The following is a 22,311-nucleotide window of genomic DNA, read 5'->3' on the forward strand; positions in this document are numbered from 1 at the left end:
GAGACAGTCATCCATCCTCGAGGTATGCATTCTGAAATATCAAATCTGGTCTGTATTTAGAGCAGCCTATAGTATCGTGGAGCATGTTGGTAAAATTCATGTGAATAAAATGCGGGCATTCCAATCAAAGACACTAGAGAATAAGAGAAACTGCGTTCGTGTTTCCGAGCCTACCTTTCAATACCGTGTTTTTATTCCATACACGTGCTCTAAAAGCGATTGCAGTGATAGAAATGCTGCCGCAATTGCCCCAATCTCCTATAATTCCTTAATTATAGCCGCTACATCCATGCTACAAATGAGACAAACTGCTCTCAAGTGCTCCAGGGCGAGCCGCGGAATCTTGGAGGACATGGTGAAAAGAAGTTGGGGACAATGCCAGGTGGTGTAGAGCACCACATTATGCAAAGAGGGCCGTGCATTTCCTGCTGTTCATAATGCTAAATTAGCTAAAGGGTCACTCAGCTAATCCAATTCAGTGCACCCTCACGCATGTATGTGGTACACCATTTGGAAACTGTATATGTCAGAGTTGCGGATTGTGCGTAGTTTAGGATGAAGTTCTGCCTGGCCTGTAACAGTGCACATTCGGCCTATTAGGCGTTGTTTACGGGTCCCGAATTCGTGGTTCGTACTGGTGGCATGGCCTGGATGGGATCGGTGTTCATCAACCGAGGACGCGTGTTTCGTGGATGCACTCAGCATTGTAAAACTTACTCCCTTGCATGTTATTAGCTTGGTGGATGTCCTTAGGCCTAAAATAAACATGATCGAATGGCTATCCGAAATACCACGTGACTGTATTGCCATAAGTTTTTGTGCATTGGTATGGTTTGCTTTACCGCTAGAAATGCGCAGTACTTACTTTTTCGAGCGTGCTGGTTGACTCAGTCCGGCCGCGTGATGGTTGTAATTTGTTTGTTTGTGGTCACGTACGTGGATTATCTATACTGATACTTACGGATACTTACGGATTATCTATATTGGTACTTACCCATGATACTTACTCTATTCATTTTGACGCGCAGGAATGGTGTCCAGCCAATAATAATTGAAAGTAACAATTGTTGCCTGCTGCAAAGTCTGCTCCCATGGTCATTTTCCTTCTACAAAGTCTGCTCCAAAGGCCGTTTCACCATTCCCACCACTGCGTTTAGAACCTGGCGCTGTTTTGTAATTTTGTTACCACACCAACTCGTCCAGCTGTCTTCACTTTTGTAACCTTTTTCTATTTCTGCTCTAACTTTAAATGTCGTAGCCGTACACCAACAACCGCAGTGAACCAAGGACTTCGTCAGTGACCAAATTCATATACAGTACAGACCACATATCGTAACCGCTTATAGTGCAGGACCGGATATAGTACGGTCTTTTCAGACGCCCGTTAATTTTCCCATAGCACTACATGTATACGCATATCGCTTATAGTGTAGTCGCGTGAGACGAAATACCGTTTATAATGCGGCTTCTATGGGAAAATCCCGCCAACAAGGGCGGTAGTGAGCACGCTTCTCAATGAGGTGCACCCACCGATGGGAGAGGAGATCAACGAGAGCGATGCAGAGGAGCATGAGACGTGAAGCATGAGTCCAAGGGCGATAAAATCGTCGCTGCGCGCCGTATGTTCGAGTGAAAGCGGGCGGGGGACACGTGCCTTCACAGAGAGTGAACGCACAGTGGAGAGCAAACGCGACTTCCATCAGGCGAAAGGCTGTGGGAATATGGGAGGGAGGGAGGGGGAGCGACGCTATGCTGGAGCACCGAATGCGTATCTTGCAACTGGGCACAAGGGGAACTGGCGACGCAATTGATGCCTCGCCTTTCGGGCGAACCTGCGACATTTTTTCAAATTATTACTTTGCTTCATGCGAAGATCGTAAATTTAAATGGATGCAAAACTCCCAGTCGCATGCTTCGATTCTCGGATACGCGCGGCTGCTTGGTCTACATGTTTTGAATACGTGCAGGGCTTGAAAATCATTGTTTTGGTTATAGTGCGGTACCGCTTATAGTGCAGATATTCACGACTCCGGCAACTTACATTATAAGCGGTCTACAATGTATTACAATAAGTCCTGGCTAGCTATAGTTCTGTATAAGTGCTGCTTATTTTTGGTATTGCTTTTGTGTTTTTCTTTTAACAGCGGAGCTGTTCTTAGTTGACCCTTCGCCGTCTGTGTTATGCAGGTCACGTGACTAGGAGAGTATGAGAGTAGCACCGGGGAAGGCAGGTCACGTGAGCAGCAGAGTAGGAGGCGCGCTGGGGGAGGAGACCAATGATAGCGCGTGCAGGGGGGGGGGATGAGCCGACCAATCAGAGGCCACCCTGGACGCGAGGAGGAGAGGAGATGGGTATAAGAGAAGGTGTTTCTGTGCTGCGCGCCCTTTCGGATAACGCGGAATGCGCAGAACTTCTGCCGATGCCGGTGTCCGGGACTGTAGCCGATGCCTCTGGTGACGGTTTGGCAGGTTTAGACCACAGAACTGGACACTCGTCGAATAGCGTCGGAAGTTGCTGCGCTGCCTCTTCTTGTCTTCCAATGTTTCAGTTTAACATAAATTCTTGTTGTACATCTGTATTTATTTGTGTTTACACAATTGCATCACATGCAACACGTGCACATGTAACACTCGGTATAACTAACACAGCTCCGCTGTTCGACCATCTTCACGGAGTGGAAGGGAGGTAAATTTTTTCTACCCCCTTCCCCTGTTATTTAGAGCGCCGCTGTTCGGTCGCTATGTGTTGGCGTACCTCGTAACCGAGCAAACGAGCACAGCGAAGGGTGAAAGAGTGAATGCGGAGCGCAGTGGAGGATGAAAGACGATGATAGCGAAGATAGCGCGAGGAGTACCGCGCGTCGTTCACCGATGACGCCACCGATACCATATATAAAAACAAAGCGCTACATGAGCTGAGTTCTGTCTGCGGCTGCTGCTGTAAATTACATCCCCGCGTCACCCACGCGCTGCCTCTCATCATCTCCCGATTAGCGAGGTAGTCGCGCCACACTTCGCCCCATAACGTGCTGCATGAGACAGACTTTTCGCGCCAGCAAATAAATCGCGAAATGAAAACATGTATAGAACTGCGCTCAAATTTTGCATTGGGGGTGTCGTAATCGCCGGTGATTTTTTGTTTTGTTTCGGCTTCCCTCCTACTGTGAGCACAAGCGGATTCGCCTCCTCCACCACTGAGGATGCGGGAGAGGGAGGTAGGAGTACATAAACACGCCGCTGAGGAAAGCACTTGCTGCCATCACGCAGACAAATCTTGTTGTTGTTGGCTCTAGCCACATTCCTTGCTCGACCACTGCTCATTAGTTCCAACCTCCACGTTTCTGTGGGTTTCTGTCTTGTTTTCTGTCCTCAAAAAAGTGGTACCTTTCTTACTTAAAGCTTTCCATGTGATTGACGTAGGGCGCATATGAAGCCCAAAATTATGATAGTCGTGTGCCCTGCGAATAAACCTTCATTTACGAATGCCTAGGCTGCCATTGAAAGTTCTTTGGAAATAAGATGATGGCGACCTTATGACGTCTGTGCTTCCTGCATTTTCGATTTGAGTGTCGACCTGGAGTGGTGGCTGTCAGTGGTAATCTTTTTGCGAAGCTGAAAGTACACAGACCTTCTCTTGCCTGATGATGACTCATCTGGATTCGCATCGATACTTGCATGTTACCGCTTTCGGGAGGATGCGAGCAGGAGTGCCTCGTCATTTGTGGTACGGTAGAGACGGTCTGCTGTCTGCGCGCATGTATATTCACATATCTGATTCTCAGTGGCAACAAAGTGTTCTTGTGTTTTCTGGCCCGCAGGACTGTCTACCATTTCGAGTACGTGCCGTCATCCCGTGAGATCGTCTGCAAGCGCCTGACAAATCCCACGAAGCTTTACAGACTGCCGGATTGGTTCCTGGAGGCGTTCGAAGACTGTTGAAGTGTTCACTCCAGCTGCACCTCTAGTCCCACATTATAAGATATCTTTTCTATGTCAGCGTGCTAAAAACGCCACCTTCCAGAAAATGAAGACACTGTATTGCACTCTTAGAACTCATAATTACTGTAGGTTTCATTGCTGGAAACGAAGCTGTTTGTACCTTCTAGCAGAATGCGAGAATAGTTTTGTCTGTAGTTGTTGTCATTGTTGCACAATTGTTCTTTTCTGGAGTATTCGAAAGGTCTCGTTTTAAAATGTCATCGTGTAATTACTGGATCTTAAGCTTCCCGAAAATTATGTTTTTTTTGGCGGAAGTATAATCTGTAAAACTATTTCATACGTCATCGTACCGGTTCTAAGAAATTAAAATAAGAAGTGGTGTTGAAGCACCTGCTTGGTTGTGCCAATTTTCATAGGTTAAACGAACGCAGCAGTCATTCAGTTATTGATCTTCAAATACTGCAGCTCTTTTCAAGGCTATTGCAGGGGTGGAGTGCAACAAATACAAGAAATAGCAAAATAAAAGCAGGACAATAAGCTTTTCACATAAGTGCTTCCAGAAAATGTGACAGTGCCAACTACCGAAGAGAACCCAGTAGCTTGTTCCAGCGTTCGACAACTCTCGGTAATAACTGTTTGAAAATGTTAGTGCGTGTCAAGAAAGGCTTTATGTTGAGACTGTGGCAGCGTCTAGTTGGAAATGCACTGGCCTACGCCATGTAATCATCAGCAGATAGTCGACAGGACGGGTTAACAATTGAGTGTAATAGCTTCATGGAATTGGTATGCCACCTGCTGTTTAGAAGAAATAAATTCAAAGAATTCGTTGTGGATGAGGGCAAAAAATCTATAGTTGCGATGACAATTGAAACAAACTGCCTCCCTTTGTACAGATTCAATTTCAATTCAATTCAAGTTTATTTGTCCTGAATTCTTACAGGATCGGGAGCAGAGGCTAAAGGCTATATAGCCTGACATGTGGCCTCTGCTCCTAAATACAGTTTGGCACGCAGGCCGCTGAGCATCTCAATGTGACGCAGGTGTGTTCAGAAATAAAACAATAACACAACAAAATTTAGCATGGTCTTGTTACACAATTTCAGAGAAAACATTAGAAAAGAACTTCTTCACAAAAGCTTCATCTCAAAAGAAACTTCATCAATACACAATGTCAAATAAAGCATAAGAAAAGAAACTACAACACATAACTCAAATTGATAGATAGGATGTAACAAATCAAGCACAGAAACTTTAATAAGCATACTCAATATCATGGTTCATTAGGATGGACTTGATAATAGTAGTGTTCGAAGGTATGGGATTGAAATCTATGAGACTGTGTAAACGATTTAACATTGTGGGTATTTGATACTGAACATGTTGCTTGCCATAATCTGTCCTTAATGCTGGGATTTTCCGGCGTTGCTGACGCATGGTATAATGAGTATTGTCAGGCGGGTTCTGAAGACACTGTGGCTTGTTTTGTTTAACCCATTGCAGAAGTTTGAAGTGATACAGTTTTGTTACCGTTAGTATTGCATATTTTTCAAAGAGTGGTTTAGTTTTCAAGTCCCTGATAATACCATGGTACTGCTCGAATGCTCGCAAAACTCTTTTTTGAAGAACTAGTAATTTTTGATAGTTTGTTTGAGTAGTAGTACCCCATACCAAGATACCGTATGTCATTTTAGAGTAGAAAAGGGCATAATATAATTCTATTTGTAACCACTTTGGTAAGACTGGGCTGAGCTTATATAAACATCCAACGGTTTTACTGAGTTCTACCGTTAGTTTTCCTATATGTGTGTTCCATGTCAAGCCTTCAGAAAACCATACACCTAGAAACTTCTGGCTGGTGACTTGCTCTATCTCTTTGCCCTCAAATAAAACAGTCGGACTATAGTTACGCGGCTTATTAGGTGGGGCAAATACAATGTATTTCGTTTTACTAACATTTAGTTGCAGTTTATTCAGACTAAGATAAGCGGACAACTTTTGTAAATAGTTATTAACCTGGTGTTCAAGCTCTAGAATGGATGTGCCACTGAAGAATATGTTAGTGTCATCTGTATACATTATTAACTTGGGAGAACATGGGATATCACACAGGTCGTTTATATAAATTATGAACAATAGAGGGCCAAGAATTGACCCTTGTGGTACTCCCCTTGTTATGTTTAAGTAAGTGGATGCACTGTTGTTTACGCAAACATATTGATGGCGGTTTGTTAGATAATCTTTCATTAACTCAAGAACCACACCACGTACTCCATATTTGCTAAGTTTAGCCGTTAGTACTTCATGACATACCGAATCAAATGCCTTCCTAAAGTCTATGAACAAACCAAGTGAGTACAGTCTATGTTCGATGTTTGTGATTAGTTCATGTTTAATATTAAGCAGAGCTGCTTCACAAGATTTATTTTTTTGAAGACCATACTGAGCCTCACTGATCACTTTATACTTGTCAAAGAATTTGTACAAGCGTACGTTTATTGCACTCTCAAATACCTTAGATAAAACAGGAAGAACGGATATTGGTCTGTAGTTTGTGAATTGCCTTTTATCACCACCCTTGAAGACAGGGCATACTCTCGCTATTTTTAGGTGGTCTGGGAAAATGCCAGTTTCGAACATTCTATTTATTACATAAACGATCACTGGAGCTATAATATCAGCTATGTATTTTAGCGGAGTTGCCTTGATCTCATCAAAGCCAGCGGCTACGTTATTCTTAATCTGGTTTATTAATTGTTTTACTTCCTCTGTTGTTACTGGGGATAGTGACACGGAGTTTATAAGCCCAGACTCTTTTAATGTGATACAGGGAGCTATATTGCTATCGTTTTTGTATTCTGCACTGGCCACAAAGTAATCATTCATCTTATTCGCTGCGTCACTATCAGATAAGGTGCCTGCATTAGTATGAAAGCATAGCAGTGGTGCTTCTTTTTTCTTCGACATTAGATTCTTAACCTCGTCCCACACCTTCCTAGAGTCATTTTTTATTTTCGTAAACAACTTTTCATAATATGTCTCCTTCGCACGCTTTAAGTCGGTGTTCAACCTATTTCGGTATTTTTTAAACTCTGACAACGCCTCCAGGTTCCGTGACCGAACAAAAGTGTGGTACATTTTATTTTTTGTTTTAATCATTTTCAGTAGCGTTTCATCAATCCACGGCTTCCTTGCACGTTTGGGTTTTGGGTTTCGCAAGGTCATTGGAAATGCTTGATTATAACATACTCTAAGTTTTTCAAAAAATGCCTCGTATGCTGCATTTGGGTTTCTTTGCTCAAACACGTATGTCCAATCGACTGATTGAATATGTGAGCGAAACACTTCCAAGCCTGCAGCACTAATGCTGCGAGATAAGGCTTCCACTGTGGTTTCACGTTTGACGCGCATGTTTGGCAGTAAGCAAAAAAATTGGTAGATGGTCGCTTACGTCAGCCGTGAGCAGTCCAGAAAAACAGTCTCGAAAATGTATGTTTGTTACACATATGTCGAGTGAAGTTGCACTTTTTTTCAGTTAATCTTGTGGCTTCCGTAATAAGATTGGTGCATGCAAAGGAGTGTATGATTTCTGTAAACTTTTTAGCTGCAGTGTTACTCGATAACATATCTATGTTGACGTCCCCTATTATTACAAAAGGCATCGAAAATTGACATAGAGAGGAAAGCATACGCTCCAAATACTAAAAAAAATCTAGTTTGTTGCCCATTGGTGGTCGATACATTACTAAAACTATTAATTTCTGTAAACGAACCGACATACATTCAATGTTGTTGTTTATTACTGAAAACTCAGAAATAATTTCATGCCTTAATGACGTTTTAACATAAATAGCTATGCCACCACCTCTACCGCTTGTCCGCACGAGACCATTATATGAGTAACCGTGGAAATGTGGCGGTTTTTCCGTTTCTGTTAGCCACGTTTCCGTATACATCAGAATATCAACGCTATGGGTGATCGAGGCATACAAGTCACTAAGTTGTTGCCCTTTATTTCTAATGCTACGCGTGTTTAGATGTAGGATTTTAAATGGTTTAGAATCACCTGAAAAAGTTTCGTTAAAAGTGGCAACATCGTAATAGCTACACGCTTCAGGACTGTCCATTGCGTATGCGGCACTCTACAAGTACACCCAGAAGACCGCGCACTACGTTCCTTCGTTCATCTTTTCAGTGTCGCTAATGCATGCAATCCTCAACACTGGTGAGTTTTCATCTTTCCTTGCAAACACTTTGCCTCCTGCAGACCACACGAATTTCCATCGTAGCTCCTTCTTTCTTTGTAGTGTGGCACCGAGAAGTTGCTTGCCATAGCGGGTTAGGTGTTCGTTCACATAAACTCTGGAAGGGGATTGGAATCCAAGTTTCTTTGCATCTAATTTTAATTTCTTCGCTTTGCTGAGGAAAGCATTTCTTTTTGTTCTACGGGTGAACCGGACAATTATGTTTGATTCATCGTGCCGAGCAGTAGGCACACGATGGCAAACGTCAATGTCAGCTTCCGTTACTTCCTCCTGTATGACTACACCAATTTGTTTGATTATAGCAACTGGTTCACCCTCAACGGAATGCCCTTAATCTCAACATTGTTGGAACGCTGATACTGTTCCAGCTCTTCTAGTTTGTTTGTCAATTTCATATTTTGGGCACGAAGTTCTCTGTTTTCTTTCAATACTTCCTGTAACTGCTTCGTGATTTCCCCAATGCCCTCAAATTTTTCTTTTAAGCCTCTGAGTTCTAGTCTAAGCTCACGCTTGAAATCTTCGAAGGCCTTTGTCATTTCTTTAGCCATTGCAACAGCAAACCAACAGTAAACCAACAGCAAGCCAAGAGCAACGACTATGCAAACAAAACAGGTGACAGATTTTTCGACAGCAGTGCACAGTTCTACAGTATAACAGGATTTTTCAAAAAATGCCGCCTACCTGCAAAAGCAAGCGCAATATTTAGGTGCTGCTCAGGCGCGCACCGCTGCCGAACTGTGTCGAATTCTCGTTGCGCTGGTCCTTTTAAGCCGTCGGCACTTTAGGCAGTCCTCGCAAAGTGGGCGTTGCCTCGTCTTTCACGCGCGAACACAGATGATGCAGGCGATACCCTGGGCTCGTCGCGTAGATCTGGGCAGCAGCAGTTCCTCTCGTGGGTCCGACAGCACTGCAAAAGCAAGCGCAATATTTAGGTGCTGCTCAGGCGCGCACCGCTGCCGAACTGTGTCGAATTCTCGTTGCGCTGGTCCTTTTAAGCCGTCGGCACTTTAGGCAGTCCTCGCAAAGTGGGCGTTGCCTCGTCTTTCACGCGCGAACACAGATGATGCAGGCGATACCCTGGGCTCGTCGCGTAAATCTGGGCAGCAGCAGTTCCTCTCGTGGGTCCGACAGCACTGCAAAAGCAAGCGCAATATTTAGGTGCTGCTCAGGCGCGCACCGCTGCCGAACTGTGTCCTAATTTCCTAATTTCGCACATTTTATATGGGTTCGAAATGCATAAAGCCTACTCCAAATATCGGACGAGTAAGTGTTTTATACATTAGCAGTTTAGTACACTTTGGCGATTTCGGTAACGTTTGTCTCAAGTAACCGTATCTTTTTTGTGCTTTCGGTATAATGTGATCGATATGCTTCACACACAACACTGCGTGTTGTGTGTGAAGATAATTCCAAGGTATTTGTACACCTGCGCCCAGGCAACTATTGAAACTTATCATGATTGTAAGGTTCTTTACTACGTCACAAATGTGTTCTCCCTTTCGCACTCTCGCTCTGCCCAACGACCGCCGCCTGTAGTAAAGAAATATTCATTTGCGAACTTCCTGCAGTTTCACGTTGCTGCAATAGCACAATATTGTGTGCAGGACGGTTCACGGTAACCGGCGAGAAATGCGCTAGCTCGCAGTGTTCATCGTTGCCTTCTTTGGAACAAACCTAAGTCACTCACCTGCCAGCACACGCAAATTAGCTTATGTAACCTTCATTCATTTGCAGCTTGAATACGTCTCGTCAATCTGGTCATCTCATCAAGATCACCTAATTTTAATGTTAGAAGCAGTAGAAAACAGCCGCAAGATTCATCTCATCCAACTACAACCGATATTCCAGTGTTCCTCGAATAAAGTAGTCTTTTCCTCTTCAAGCATATGTACCGGTAGAACAATCTCTCTGTAGAGCAGTATGTTTGCTTTTTTTTTCGTTCTTGTTCTGCATGAAGCAGAAATATATTTGTATAATAACGTACACGTTGTGCTTTTTTCTTTTGAGTCTCTGTGTAAGATTGCATTTGTCTGTGTAGAATTTATAATTGTATTTTATATATTCCTGTAACATTGTATAAGCTTGTATCTTTTGTACACAACATTCTTTTGTTATTTGCATAACTTTTGTAAATTTTCTCAAAAGTTATAGGCTGAGTGTGTTTATGTCAGTGCTGTGATGGCCAATGCGGGGGACCACAGCTTTGTCAAGCAGTCGAAATGACAGCTTTTTCCGCATGTCCCTTCATATCATTACACTGTAGTGATGCGAACAAGTAAACATTGTAATTGTCATATACTACATAAACCATCTGTCTTAGGTGCCCGTTTCCTGTCGCAGCAAAGGTCGTAGTAACTGGAAGACCAACTGCAATGAAATTTCATTTTGGCTAAGTTTGTCATAAATGAATATAGTTAAACCTGGATATAACGAAATTGACAAATTCCCGAAAAACTTCGTTATAAATGGGATTTCGTTATATGCAGGTTCGGCATGAAAATTTCAAAAAGAAACGCTTACTGTATTTACTCGATTCTAACGCGCCCTCGGTTGTAACGCGCACCCGTTTTCGTCGAAGCACTCATCCTTGGAATGTCACACCAGGTACTGAACCGTGGACGCGTGTCGTTTCGCACAAGCGCGAGGCACCGGAAACGAAGAGCGAGCGTCACGATGACGTAGTAGCGTCGTATAGTGTTACAGTAGAACACCGCTGTTACGTTCCCGGGTGCTGCGTTTTCCCGGCTGTTACGTCGTTTTCAGCCGGTCCCGGCACAGCTCCCATAGAACCCAATGCATTGGTAACCCCGCTGTTGCGTCGAAACTGTGGGACTGTTCCCGCATCATACGTTGCGAACTGCCACCCTGCGCCGGCCCGAGCGGCCATTTTGACTTTTCATGTTGCTTGGCTTGGTGGCTTGACGATGGCATTGGCTGCCCAAAGTGCCGGGGACGACAACTATGACGCATTTTTGGTTTCCGCCAGCAAAAGTATGGCCCTTGAGTCTCTGTGCGTCACAGACACCATCTTCAGATAGCAAATACGGATCGTATTTGCTATCTGAAGATGGTGTCTGTGACGCATTGTGGCCCTAAAATTGGTTTTGGCTCATAGATGTTCCGTATAAAGTCCAAGGGCGATAACGCAGTCGCCGCGCGCCGAATGCTGTATGTGCGCGTGAAAACGTATGAGGGGAGCCGACGACCACGTCTAAATCTCGCGCGCGCAAGAAAGAAAAGCAGGGAGGAAGCGCGCCTGCCTTCTTCCGTTGCGCTTGAGGCACCGGCGAGGGGGGAGGGATAGCGGGCGGCGTTGTACTGTAATCTGGCATCAACTGCGTACTGCACGGCATCACGCGGTCGCGCGGGTCGTATCTTGAAAGCGATCTGCGTTGTGGCAGAGTCTAGGCAGCGTAGGTGCGTTGGCGGCTCGTAGCTTTGTCCGTGCTGTGTGTTCTCGGCGCTCCGTTTGCGTTGAAGCTATAGACAACAGCACGAAGGTCACTTCGCTCGCTTCTGCAGCGGTACTTCCACACGCCGCCAGCGTTTGACAGTGCGTGTCAGCGCTCATCGAGTGTGATGTGTCACAGCATCTGCCGGCGCGTCGGCAACATCAACTGGAAAAGAAGAGTGCTGGCTTGGTGGGCTAGGCCAGCTGCATCAAGCGGTAGGATCAGGTTTGAATGAAGGGAGGAGGAAAGGTCAACTTTGCGGCGGCAAGATCGCCGGGTCAAGGGATGCAGGCCCGCCTCGCACACGTGCGCTCGCTTTGCATTCTGTCGCGGCGGAGAAGGTGCTTCCGGTTGCTGCTCGTGCAAAAATGACAAAATTTGGGGTGAAATTTCTAGGTTGTCGGCGGGGAAAATTCGTTATTTCGAGGGGGTCTCTCGCTGCCACTTCGTTACGTAGAGGTCTCAAATACATGTGCTTCTATGGAGTAACGGCGGGGAATATAAAAACTTCGTTATATCCAGGAATTCGTTATATGGAGGTTCGTTATAAGCAGGTTTAACTGTAGTATATACCACTGAACCAAGCAAAGCTGCAGAGCTGGTAATTGTATACTTTTTTAACAGCGAAACTGTTTAAGCCAGCCGTAATTTGTGGTGCGTAGCAAAACACTACCAAGATAGAAAAGAATATAAACTTCCTTGCCGAGGCGGGATTCGAATCCGTGTACTCCCGGTCCAAAAACGAGCGTCGTAACCACTAGGCTATACAGCCACGCCTGCAGAGCATGCATTTATGCGAACCATATGATTGCGTTCGAGGGTCGTCGTTTTCGTCCACAGCTGGCGCGTTCGTACACTCGTACTCTGCGACTTGAAGAGGTTTTGCGCGCTATGAGAGCGAGACCCATTCACGGAGCGGGTCTCCTGGAACGCGTTGTCGGCATTGGAACGCGGTTTTGGTGTTGCAAGCTGCGCTATGCAACGCGCAGTGACGGCCGTAAGTCCGAGATGCGCAAAAAGAAATTATCATCATCATGAGTAATAAGATGAAAAGTTTGCGAGCACTTCCGGAAAATGCTGGGTTACAATCGCCCAAGTGTCGCTGTTTCAAGCGTTGCGCGGCCGAGTGCAAGGATAAACGTTTTTTTTTTTTTTGTTAGCAGCCTTTAAACAGCACATAAGCAGAGAATGCATGCACCTGGTGGAGTCACTGGGATCTGCATCCCAGCACATCCAAGATTTCTCAGCCCGCTACGGGCGCCAAGCTCGCTCACGACACCACGCCTGGAGGCCCACAAAGACCAATCAGAGCAAGTGGGAGTTCGAACGTCTACTATGCAAAAGGGCTTGTTGCAGCACTCCGCGGTGGCCGTGGTATCTATGCTACGCAGCAATGTGGCCTCAGAGATAGCACGGGTGCACCGTTGCAATCACGGAGATCCTGCCAAGAAGTGTTGGGTCATGCGCCACTTTGAGCGAGTGGTGATGGCGGTATTTTTTTCAGTTTCAGTAACAAACACTGCAACTTTTTGTGAGCTTTCCGGGATGCTCTCGCACATGCTTCAATAGTCAAATTTTGTATGGAGGCCCTTCTGTATCGACAGTATTTTCAGCTAGGTTTTTTACACGTCGCAGAATTTTGTTGCAATCGGCTGTTAAGGGTATGACGCCGAAAACAAGCATCTTGAGCCAGTTGACACCTTCACCAAGACTAAAAAAAAAAAAGAAGTGACAAATGTGATGTGGATGTGTGAAGACGATCGTCATTGTTTTTTTCTATGAGGACTGTGGAATTATGCAGCTGGAATTTGCTCTTCCTGGACAGACTTTCAATCTGCAATGTTACTTGGCGGTATTAAAATGTATTACCCTTTCAGTGTCATGTTTTTCAGAGACGTCACACCCACAGCATCATTTTATTTCTCCCCTGGAGATTGTAAAGCAAACAACGGTTTATGTTTGGTTGTGCAGAAATGAAAAGGAAAAAAAATGACACTGATAATAGCAAATGCTTTCCTGGTGTTGTCCTCACATTTCTATCTGACGAAAGGAATGTCAACAGGAACTGGGCAGGACAGAAACATGGAAATGTGCTGGTACGTCAGTGATGCTGAAAGGGTTAAGAAAATATGAAAAAGGAAAGGCGTAATATTGTGTAATGTGGGTGACTGCTTACTTCATCAAAAAAGTGCTGCAGCTTCCACTGCTTTGGCTATGACGCAATATCTAGCCTCTTAAAGATGGACTGGTGTTACCCACACACCCTATTCATGGGATTCAGCTCGCAGTGGTCTTCTTTGCTATTTTTTAGGAACATTCAATAAAAGAAGAATATTAGCCACAAGGCAAGCAGTGAAGACAACTTCCTAGAGGCCACTCAACAGCATTAAGCTTGACTTCTAGAGTTACTTCGACCAGTGGAAGAAAAAGTTAGACAAGGGATTCAGTTGGAGATTAATTTGAAGCAAACTAAGCCCTTTTTGTCCTAAATGAAAATGTTTTATTTTGGAGAAAGTCTAGTTTTTTTGGGTCCCCCTCTTGTACACGTACCTCTTTAACCTGATGTGTTTAACCTTTTGTGTTTCAGAGAGCTAAAATAATGATTGGCTCACAGCTACGAACTCTGTGCTCCGATGCAAAGAGCCTGAACAAGGTAAAGGTCACCTGCCACCCAAGAAATTTATTCCTTTGCTTTACTTGCATCAATTTGCTGCAACAAACTTAGCAGTGGGGAGGGGCAGTATGCGAGGGATTGGGGGAGCCCTAGCCCGGGTCCTTGCAGCTTTCATGCTGCAGCGGATGAACTGGGCGAGGTTCCCTGATGGTAGCATGGGGTGCCCATGTTAAGGTGGTCGTCCATGACGGTACGATTAATGTTTGATTCTATTTGTGTTCAAAGATCATAAGCATTTTTTAAGTCTCTTAATAGTCGCAACATCGTAGGGCACTGTGCCGTTGCTATATAGACTGGTTCTGCAAAAACTTTAGTATTCTGTGTACTCGATGCAACTACATTGTTGAAGAGCAGCATGTGCACTCACAGAAGTTTCTCAGAGTCAACAAAATGAGTGAATCAAATAAACATTGGTAACAATTAAACATGATGCTCAAACTCCAAAAATACCGACCGAAAAAGGTAATCGGAAAGTTAATCAAGAAAAAAATATACTCAATGGCAAATCTTGAATTGTGAAAGTGAAAATCGAAAACGGGATAAAGAACAATGCTGAAACCTACATATGAGCACACAATTTTGCACTAGAGACTCTGCAGTGAAAGAAACACAGTGAGGTTTTTATGCAGGAATGGTGGAGGAACAGTCACCAAGAGATCACAAATGCAGTGCAAAGCAACTTAAAGGGCCCCTAAACCGCCGTAGACATTTTTTGAACATTTCAAGTAAACACGCGCATTGAGTTCGGAATGCCGTCACGATAAACGATGCAAAACGCTGTAGTGCTACGCGCCGCGGGCGCGCCACACAAACACACACAAAAAAAAAAAACAATGCCATCCTCCTCTCCTGTCCTGGCCTTTCCAATATCCCCAGCGGTCGTCACCATGTCAGCAGGGTGAATCTGGTGATGTCAGCGTCGGTGACGATGCCCATTGGTTGAACAAGAACCTACGACTTCCGGTTTGTCTGCTAGCAGGTACGCGCGCTCCTGCTCTTCCTCGTCGTGTTGGTCACTTGTGCGCCCTTGCGAAGCCCGCAACGCAAGTGCCAAATCACTCGCGTTCCAAAATAGTAGTGCTTGGCGGTCTGATAAGCTGCGCAAACAGAGCGCGGCAGTGTTGGCCTTTCTAGACGTGCGCGCAACACGGGGTCCATAGGCTCCGTACAGTCAACAGGCGGCGCTGCTGCGCAACAGCGGTGGCGCGATGCTCAGCGTCGCATGTGGCGGGCGGCGCGAAACTGGGAAGGGGGGAAGACAGCGAGATTTCGGAACTACGTATACACGCCTCGGAAAGCCGCACGTATATCCGCGATCCTCCTCCTTTTTTTGTGCGTGTGTGTACGTGAAAGTACAAGCGTGGCCCTCTGTGATGGCACAAATAGTTTTTGCGGGGTTCAGGCCTTTTGAAGGAATAGACGATTACTTTCACGGTGCAGCGTTAACCAGCGGAGACAAGCTCTACGCTGCTTCGCATGTTGCTTGTGTGAAAGAAGTGGACGGCGTGGACGTTCACGCGAAGTGCCGTTCGCAACAGGGAAAGCAAGTATACGACGTCATCCTTCACATGAGTAAAGCTTACTGTTATACTAAAATTGAAGTCACTAAACTGGCACCCTGAAAACGTTGTAGTTGACCGATTTTCAATCGACGCCTCACTGTTGGCAATGCATGCCTCATTTCGCTCCGGCGCGTTGTACGCCGCGGCCTATCATTTGATGCCCCTGTCACACTGTTACTTTAGATTGTCATACAGCTCGATCTGGACCGCGTGCAGCTACACGCTCACTCGTAGGCTGTCGTCAGCACAGTCATGTCGAGTGAGCTAAACGATTCGGATTGTTGGATCGTGTGGCAGTGACCATGCTATCCTCGTTGACTCGTTTGGGACCCAGTCGGAGCCACCTGCTGCACTGGTAAACGAGATTTATTAACTAGGCGATCTTAATTTACATGACGCGAATGTTCGTTTTTCATCATGTACAATGATCGAGGCTCATTAGGCCCCTTTCACAAGATACGATTTCGCTTGCGAATTCCTTTCCTTGCATACGCGCTTTGCTTTTACAATGATACACCGCAAATGTATATCACAAGAAAAATCGCACCATGTGAAACCGCGCCTCTCAAGCGCCAGCGGCCGAAACGAGGATCGTCGAATTCGTGCTCGCCAGCACAAAATAGGCTTCCTTGGCATAAAATATTGCTCATCGCACATGCCAGTGCTATGCTGATCATACCGAATGCTAAGACAACGACAAGCAGTCGTCAAATCAGCAAAGTCGTGACAAATTTCTTTTAAATGTTCAGCAGCTGGCCATGGCCGCTCGCTTCGCACAACGAGCTGTTACGGTGGCTAGAGCTGTGAAACGCGCATGTGTAGCACGCTTTACAGAACAAAACCTTCTCACAAATATAAAAAAAAAAGCTGACTTAATTTACTCTCATCTAAGCTGTGATCCATTTCTTTCGCCGTTCGATCTCATAAGACTTGCCAGGAAACCTGTACAACTTTATCCCGGGCTGGCCTTCGTGGTTGTGACAGCCCTTTACGCAGCAGTATCGCCGGTTCCACTTGCCTTTTTTTTTTTTTTTCACCTCCGACGCTTGCCGATGAATCGCATGCCATTGCACTGTCGCAAGACGTATAAAAAAAATAAGGAGGCTGGTGAACAAAGCAAAATGGCTTCAACCGTGGCCGAGACGAAATGTAGCGCGCGGGAAAGAATACTCATCGAGCCGGCCGAGCTGCGGTGCCCACTTCCCAACACTGTTGCGTCGCTGCGCCAGATGGCGCCAGAGCAGCCGCAAACTCGACTGTACGGAGCCTATAGCGGCACGCTTCGCATGAGCACGGGCCGGCACGGTAACTCGCCGCACGCCGTTTGCCATTCGCGGGCCGCCGTTCGACAGTGGTTTTGCTTGCGAACGGCGAGGTTTCCTTGTCGTACGTAGAGAGGCTGAGACCGGGACCCATTTGTGCGGCAGCCTTACCGCCGCTGATCACTCGACGGCGCCGATATCGTCGCTAGGCCTTTTCCGGTTCCCTTCAAAGCTAAAGCGGACGGCGCTTCGAAATGAATTACCGACGCTCGCAAGCCGCAATATTTTCTTATCGTTGTTATGGCTCTTCGCAATAATTGTACACAAAGAAGGAAAATACGCTAATATAAGCGGCGCCGTCGGCTACGATGCGAGCACAGCCGAGCCGGTTGTCTCCCGACGGTAGCCGTGCACTGCAGCAGCTGGAGCATGGCTGGAGCTGCAGCCATAGAGTTTCTCACTATAACACCTAGAGGGTAAACTGGCGCCACCGTCTATGCGAGTTTCTTAAAGGGCGCCGTGCCCTCATGGGAATGATGGGATATGTGTCTGCGAGGCTTGTGTTGGCCGGTGTTGAACGAGGCTTCGTCTAAAACGTGGATATGGCTACACAAGTAATGTGTTATTAAAATCTACGTAAAAGGCTTTCATTCACCCATATTACATCTCTCAAAGTTTACTCACCTAAAATGCAGAATCAAGCGAAGAAAAGCAAAAACAGATGACAAGTTGTTCCAAAGCAAGCGATAATCTTGTCGTCTGCCCTCCAACTTAAGCGGCCAGCTGATACTTTTCTTGCGATAGCAATTATATGGACACTCAAAAGCAGATTTCTGCCGTCGGCGTCGCCGTCGCCGTGAGGTTCCGTATGACGTCATTTGGAGATGAAATCGTCGCCACGCGCCGAACGCTGTATGTGCGAGTGAAAGGGCGCGAGGGGCGCGTCTTTCACGGAGAGTGAACGCACGGCGGAGAACAAACGCGCGTTCTGCGCCGTGCTCGCTTTAGGGCTGCAGGAGTAGGCGTCTCTTTTCTCCTTTACAATCACCATATATGTAGGCGAATCCCCTCCTACCAATTGTGCAGGCCAGGGACATGGGGCGTACCTCCCGCTGTGTGCTCATTCACTTCATGGCCGAGGAGCTTCCACCCTCGGTGAAAATGTTTGGCATCCTTTACGCCGTCTTCAACTTCCGCCCGAAAGTGGAGGCCTGCGTAAACTGCAGACAAGTCGGCCACAGACGCGATGTATGTCCTCTGCCGAATCGCCTCACCTGCCCAGGCTGTGGTCTGAAGCACCCGGCGGACCACCCCTGCACTCCGGAGTGCGTCGTCTGTGGGGACGCCCACATGACGGGCGACAGGGCATGTAAGAAACGCTTCCAACGTGGTAACAGTCGTCCCTCTCGTCCACGACAGACACAGCAACAGCAGAAGCAGCAGCACGAGTTTCAGCTCGAGAAGGAGTCCTTCCCAAGAATCGAAGACAGAAACCGTGGCGGCGGAAGCAAAAGTCCTGGACGAAGTGAATCCTGGAGCCGGGACCCCGGGAGCCAATCCGGAAAGGTGAGCTGGGCAGAGCAAGCCTTCCGCTCCAGTAGAGCACACTCCGAATCTAGAGAAAATTCTAAAACTCAGGAGACTATCGAACGTCTAACTAGAGAGAATAAGGAGTTAAAGCAACAGTTGGCTCTGGTGCTGGAACGTTTAAGTACACTCACAGCTCCCCCCCCAACGCCCTGTCCATCCCTACCTATCTCCACCTCCACTTCGGAGTCTGATATGGCAGCCCAATCAGAGACCGATCCCACAGGTTCCACTCCCCAACCCGCAAAAAAGAAAAGAACGCAACCGCCCGAATCCTCGGATGAGGACCCCAAATGCACGAGTCAAAAAATCCGTAAAGAACACAGGGAACTGAAACAAAAGGTTGACCTAGGCTTCACTCAAATCGCAGAACGCTTTAATAAGATTGAGAACATTCTCGATATGCTAGTTGCTCGGATCCCCCCCTTGGAAGCTCTGCCACAATCCCCGCCCTCTCAAGCGCTTTCGCAACCATAACCCCCTCCTGCACCCTTGCCGCATCCTCCCCCTCTTCGCTTTGCATATGGCAATGGAACTGTCGTGGAATAAAAAAGAAGAGAGACAATCTCTCACTTTACATAAAGCAGTCTACACCCGCCCCTGACGTCATCTCCGTACAGGAGCCTTTAAAAGCATGCAAACTCCTCGGCTATCAGGCTGTACACTCCCATCCTACTTCCCCGTGGGCCACCACATATATCCAGAGGAGTATCTCTTTTATAGCTCACGACCTCTCCGACCTTTACTCCGATTGCATTCTCCTCGAGCTCCTCCCGCGTCGTACAGGACAAGCCACATATTTTATTTTAAATATCTATTCTCATCCTAGAGATGACCTCACTGCCGTATTCCAAGCAATTGATAGGGCCATCGAAATAGCAAGTTCCGCTCCTATATTGGTAACGGGTGATTTTAATGCACCGCACGCAGACTGGGGATACAGGAGAAACACTCGCAAGGGCACCAGCCTCTTTCAATACATTCAGCGAAATAGGTGCACCCTAGTCACTGATTGCACGTTAGCCACACGCATTGGCAACAGTGTGAGCAGAAATACCACCCCAGACCTTACGTTTACTAAAAACGTTCGACAAGCTAACTGGACGCACACAGGAGTCAACCTCGGCAGCGATCATTATATTCTAACAATTACGTTACCGTGTGCCAGTTTACGCCCAAAGTTCCACCTCAAACCTATTGTCGACTGGGACAAGTTCCGCGAAATCCGACTAAAAAAACCGGCAGCAGAAATTCAGAATTACGAAGAATGGGCTTCTAAGCTCCAACGGGAGGTAGCTCTTAGCGAAAAAGTGGCCCCGGTAGAACATATCCGCGATCCAGTAGACAGTAGGCTACTCCACCTATGGGAGGCCTATCAGAATATGGAGAAACGATGGCTCAGGCAAAAACACAATCGCAAATTAAAACGGAAAATGGCGCAAACGCTACAGCTCGTCACCGAACACGCGGCCGAGCTTTCGTCGCAGCAATGGACTCAGATATGCAACCGACTTGACGGCACTCTATGTAGGAAGAACTCGTGGTCCCTCCTTCGCCATATGTTAGACCCGTGCTCCTCGCGCTCGGAAAATAATAAGCAAATCACCAAACTCCTGTTCGAGGTAGCGAAACAAGGGCTAGACCTTGAAGCTGCTCTTAAAGCCACATACTTCCCCGATCTAAAGCAGGAATCAACACCGACCTATACAGGAGCCCCCAATTCAGACTTGGACGCCCCCATCACAGAGGCGGAGGTATGGGCCGCACTAAGCGAACTTCGCACCACATCCGCACCAGGACTAGATGGAATCACTAACAAAGCACTCCGAAATTTAGACAACAAATCATTGGCCGCTCTCACCAGTTACATGAATCAGCAATGGGAGCAGGGCACGCTACCCCAGGAATGGAAATCAGCTAAGGTGACTTTCATCACGAAAAATAACAAGCCCTTAGACCTTAAGAATATGCGACCAATCTCTCTTACCTCATGCACCGGAAAACTGATGGAGCATGTGATCCTAAGTCGCCTTAACCGCTACATGGAGAAAGAACAACTCTTTCCAGCCACCATGCTTGGCTTCCGAGCGGAACTCTCAACTCAAGATGTCATGTTACAGCTTAAGGAGGACGTGCTCAATCCCGTTTTCCCGCACATTACCAGAGCCATCCTTGCATTGGACCTGACCAAGGCATTTGATAATGTTGCTCACTTCGCCATTTTACACTCTCTGAGTGACCTTAACGTGGGCTCTCGCACGCACCAGTATGTTGCTGCCTTTCTCAGTAACAGGTCTGTCTGCCTACAATTAGGCACATTCAAAACCAACTCTTTCACGCTCGGAAGCAAAGGCACGCCCCAGGGAGCAGTTCTTTCCCCGTTTCTTTTCAACGTTACTCTTATCCCGTTAGCGCGAGAACTTGCCAAAATTCCTTCTGTCAATCACTCCTTGTACGCGGACGACATCACCATCTGGGTCAATTCTGGCAACCATGGCGAAATCGAATCAAAACTACAGTTGGCCGTTGACACTGTTGTTAAGCACGCCAATTGCATCGGTCTAAGCTGCTCGGCGGCTAAATCAGAACTCCTAGTGATGAACCTAAAAAAACAGGATATCTCTAACATTCAAGTCACGCTACATGACACTCCCATCCGGAGGGTTAATAAAATCAAAATCTTGGGTCTCAATATTTCAGACAATGGCTCCAACGCTGAAACCATAAAATTAATCCGCACTGCGATTCTCAATACAGCTTCACTAATTAAGCGCATCTCCAATCGTCATCGCGGCATGCGAGAAGCAGACACACGTCGCCTCGTTCAGGCCTTTTGCCTTTGCAGAATCACCTACTCCATCCCTTACCTCTACCTCACACCCACGGAGACCGAGCAACTCAACAGACTCATCCGCACTGCCTATAAAACTGCTCTTCATCTCCCTAAATCAACGCCCACAGAGAAACCCCTTCAACTGGGGGTGCACAACATCCTGGGAGAGCTCGTAGAAGCGCACCTCATAGGTCAATATCAAAGGTTGTCACATACACAAACTGGTCAAATACTTCTGCACCGACTCGGAATCAACCTACCCGGTCATACCACGGCCACGCGCTCTCCTCCCACTGCTGTTAGCAATAACCTCTGCATTATGCCACTTCCCAAAAACACCCACCCGGAACATAATCGAGCAAGACGGGAAGCTAGAGCCATGGCTCTGCAGAAGAGCTACCCTCCTCATTCACAGGCAGTCTATGTAGACGCGGCTGAATATTCAGACCGGCCAGCTTTCGCATTAGCCGTTGTAGACGGATTCCAAAACCCCATTGTCTGTGCGTCGATTCCAAATTTGACAGAATCCCTAGAAGCGGAAGAGGCAGCAATTGCCTTAGCAATTGCTCACTCCTCCGCTACGTATATTTTCTCAGATTCAAAAACCGCAATCAGTAATTATGCCAATCGCAAAATCTACTCCCCGGCTGCTAAAATACTCGAATCAAATCCCCCTCCTAATTGCCTTATCACCCTCCTTTGGGTCCCTGCACACAGCGAACACCCAGGCAACATGGCCG

At 46.6% G+C, this 22,311-nt stretch overlaps 1 protein-coding gene across 3 annotated transcripts in view; it reads left to right on the forward strand.

Annotated features, from left to right (window-relative positions):
• The window catches only part of LOC119461721 (decapping and exoribonuclease protein), an 85,724-nt gene extending 81,718 nt beyond the window's left edge, over positions 1-4,006 (forward strand). For all 3 annotated transcript variants that reach the window (XM_049672032.1, XM_037723088.2, XM_037723087.2), the window contains one exon: positions 3,819-4,006. In XM_049672032.1, coding sequence (XP_049527989.1) covers positions 3,819-3,939 — 121 coding nt within the window. In that variant the 3' untranslated portion in view covers positions 3,940-4,006. The remainder of the gene's footprint in view (positions 1-3,818) is intronic.
• Positions 4,007-22,311: the final 18,305 nt, after the last annotated feature.

Source organism: Dermacentor silvarum, chromosome 8 (genome assembly GCF_013339745.2).
Source record: "Dermacentor silvarum isolate Dsil-2018 chromosome 8, BIME_Dsil_1.4, whole genome shotgun sequence".
NCBI lineage: Eukaryota > Metazoa > Arthropoda > Arachnida > Ixodida > Ixodidae > Dermacentor > Dermacentor silvarum.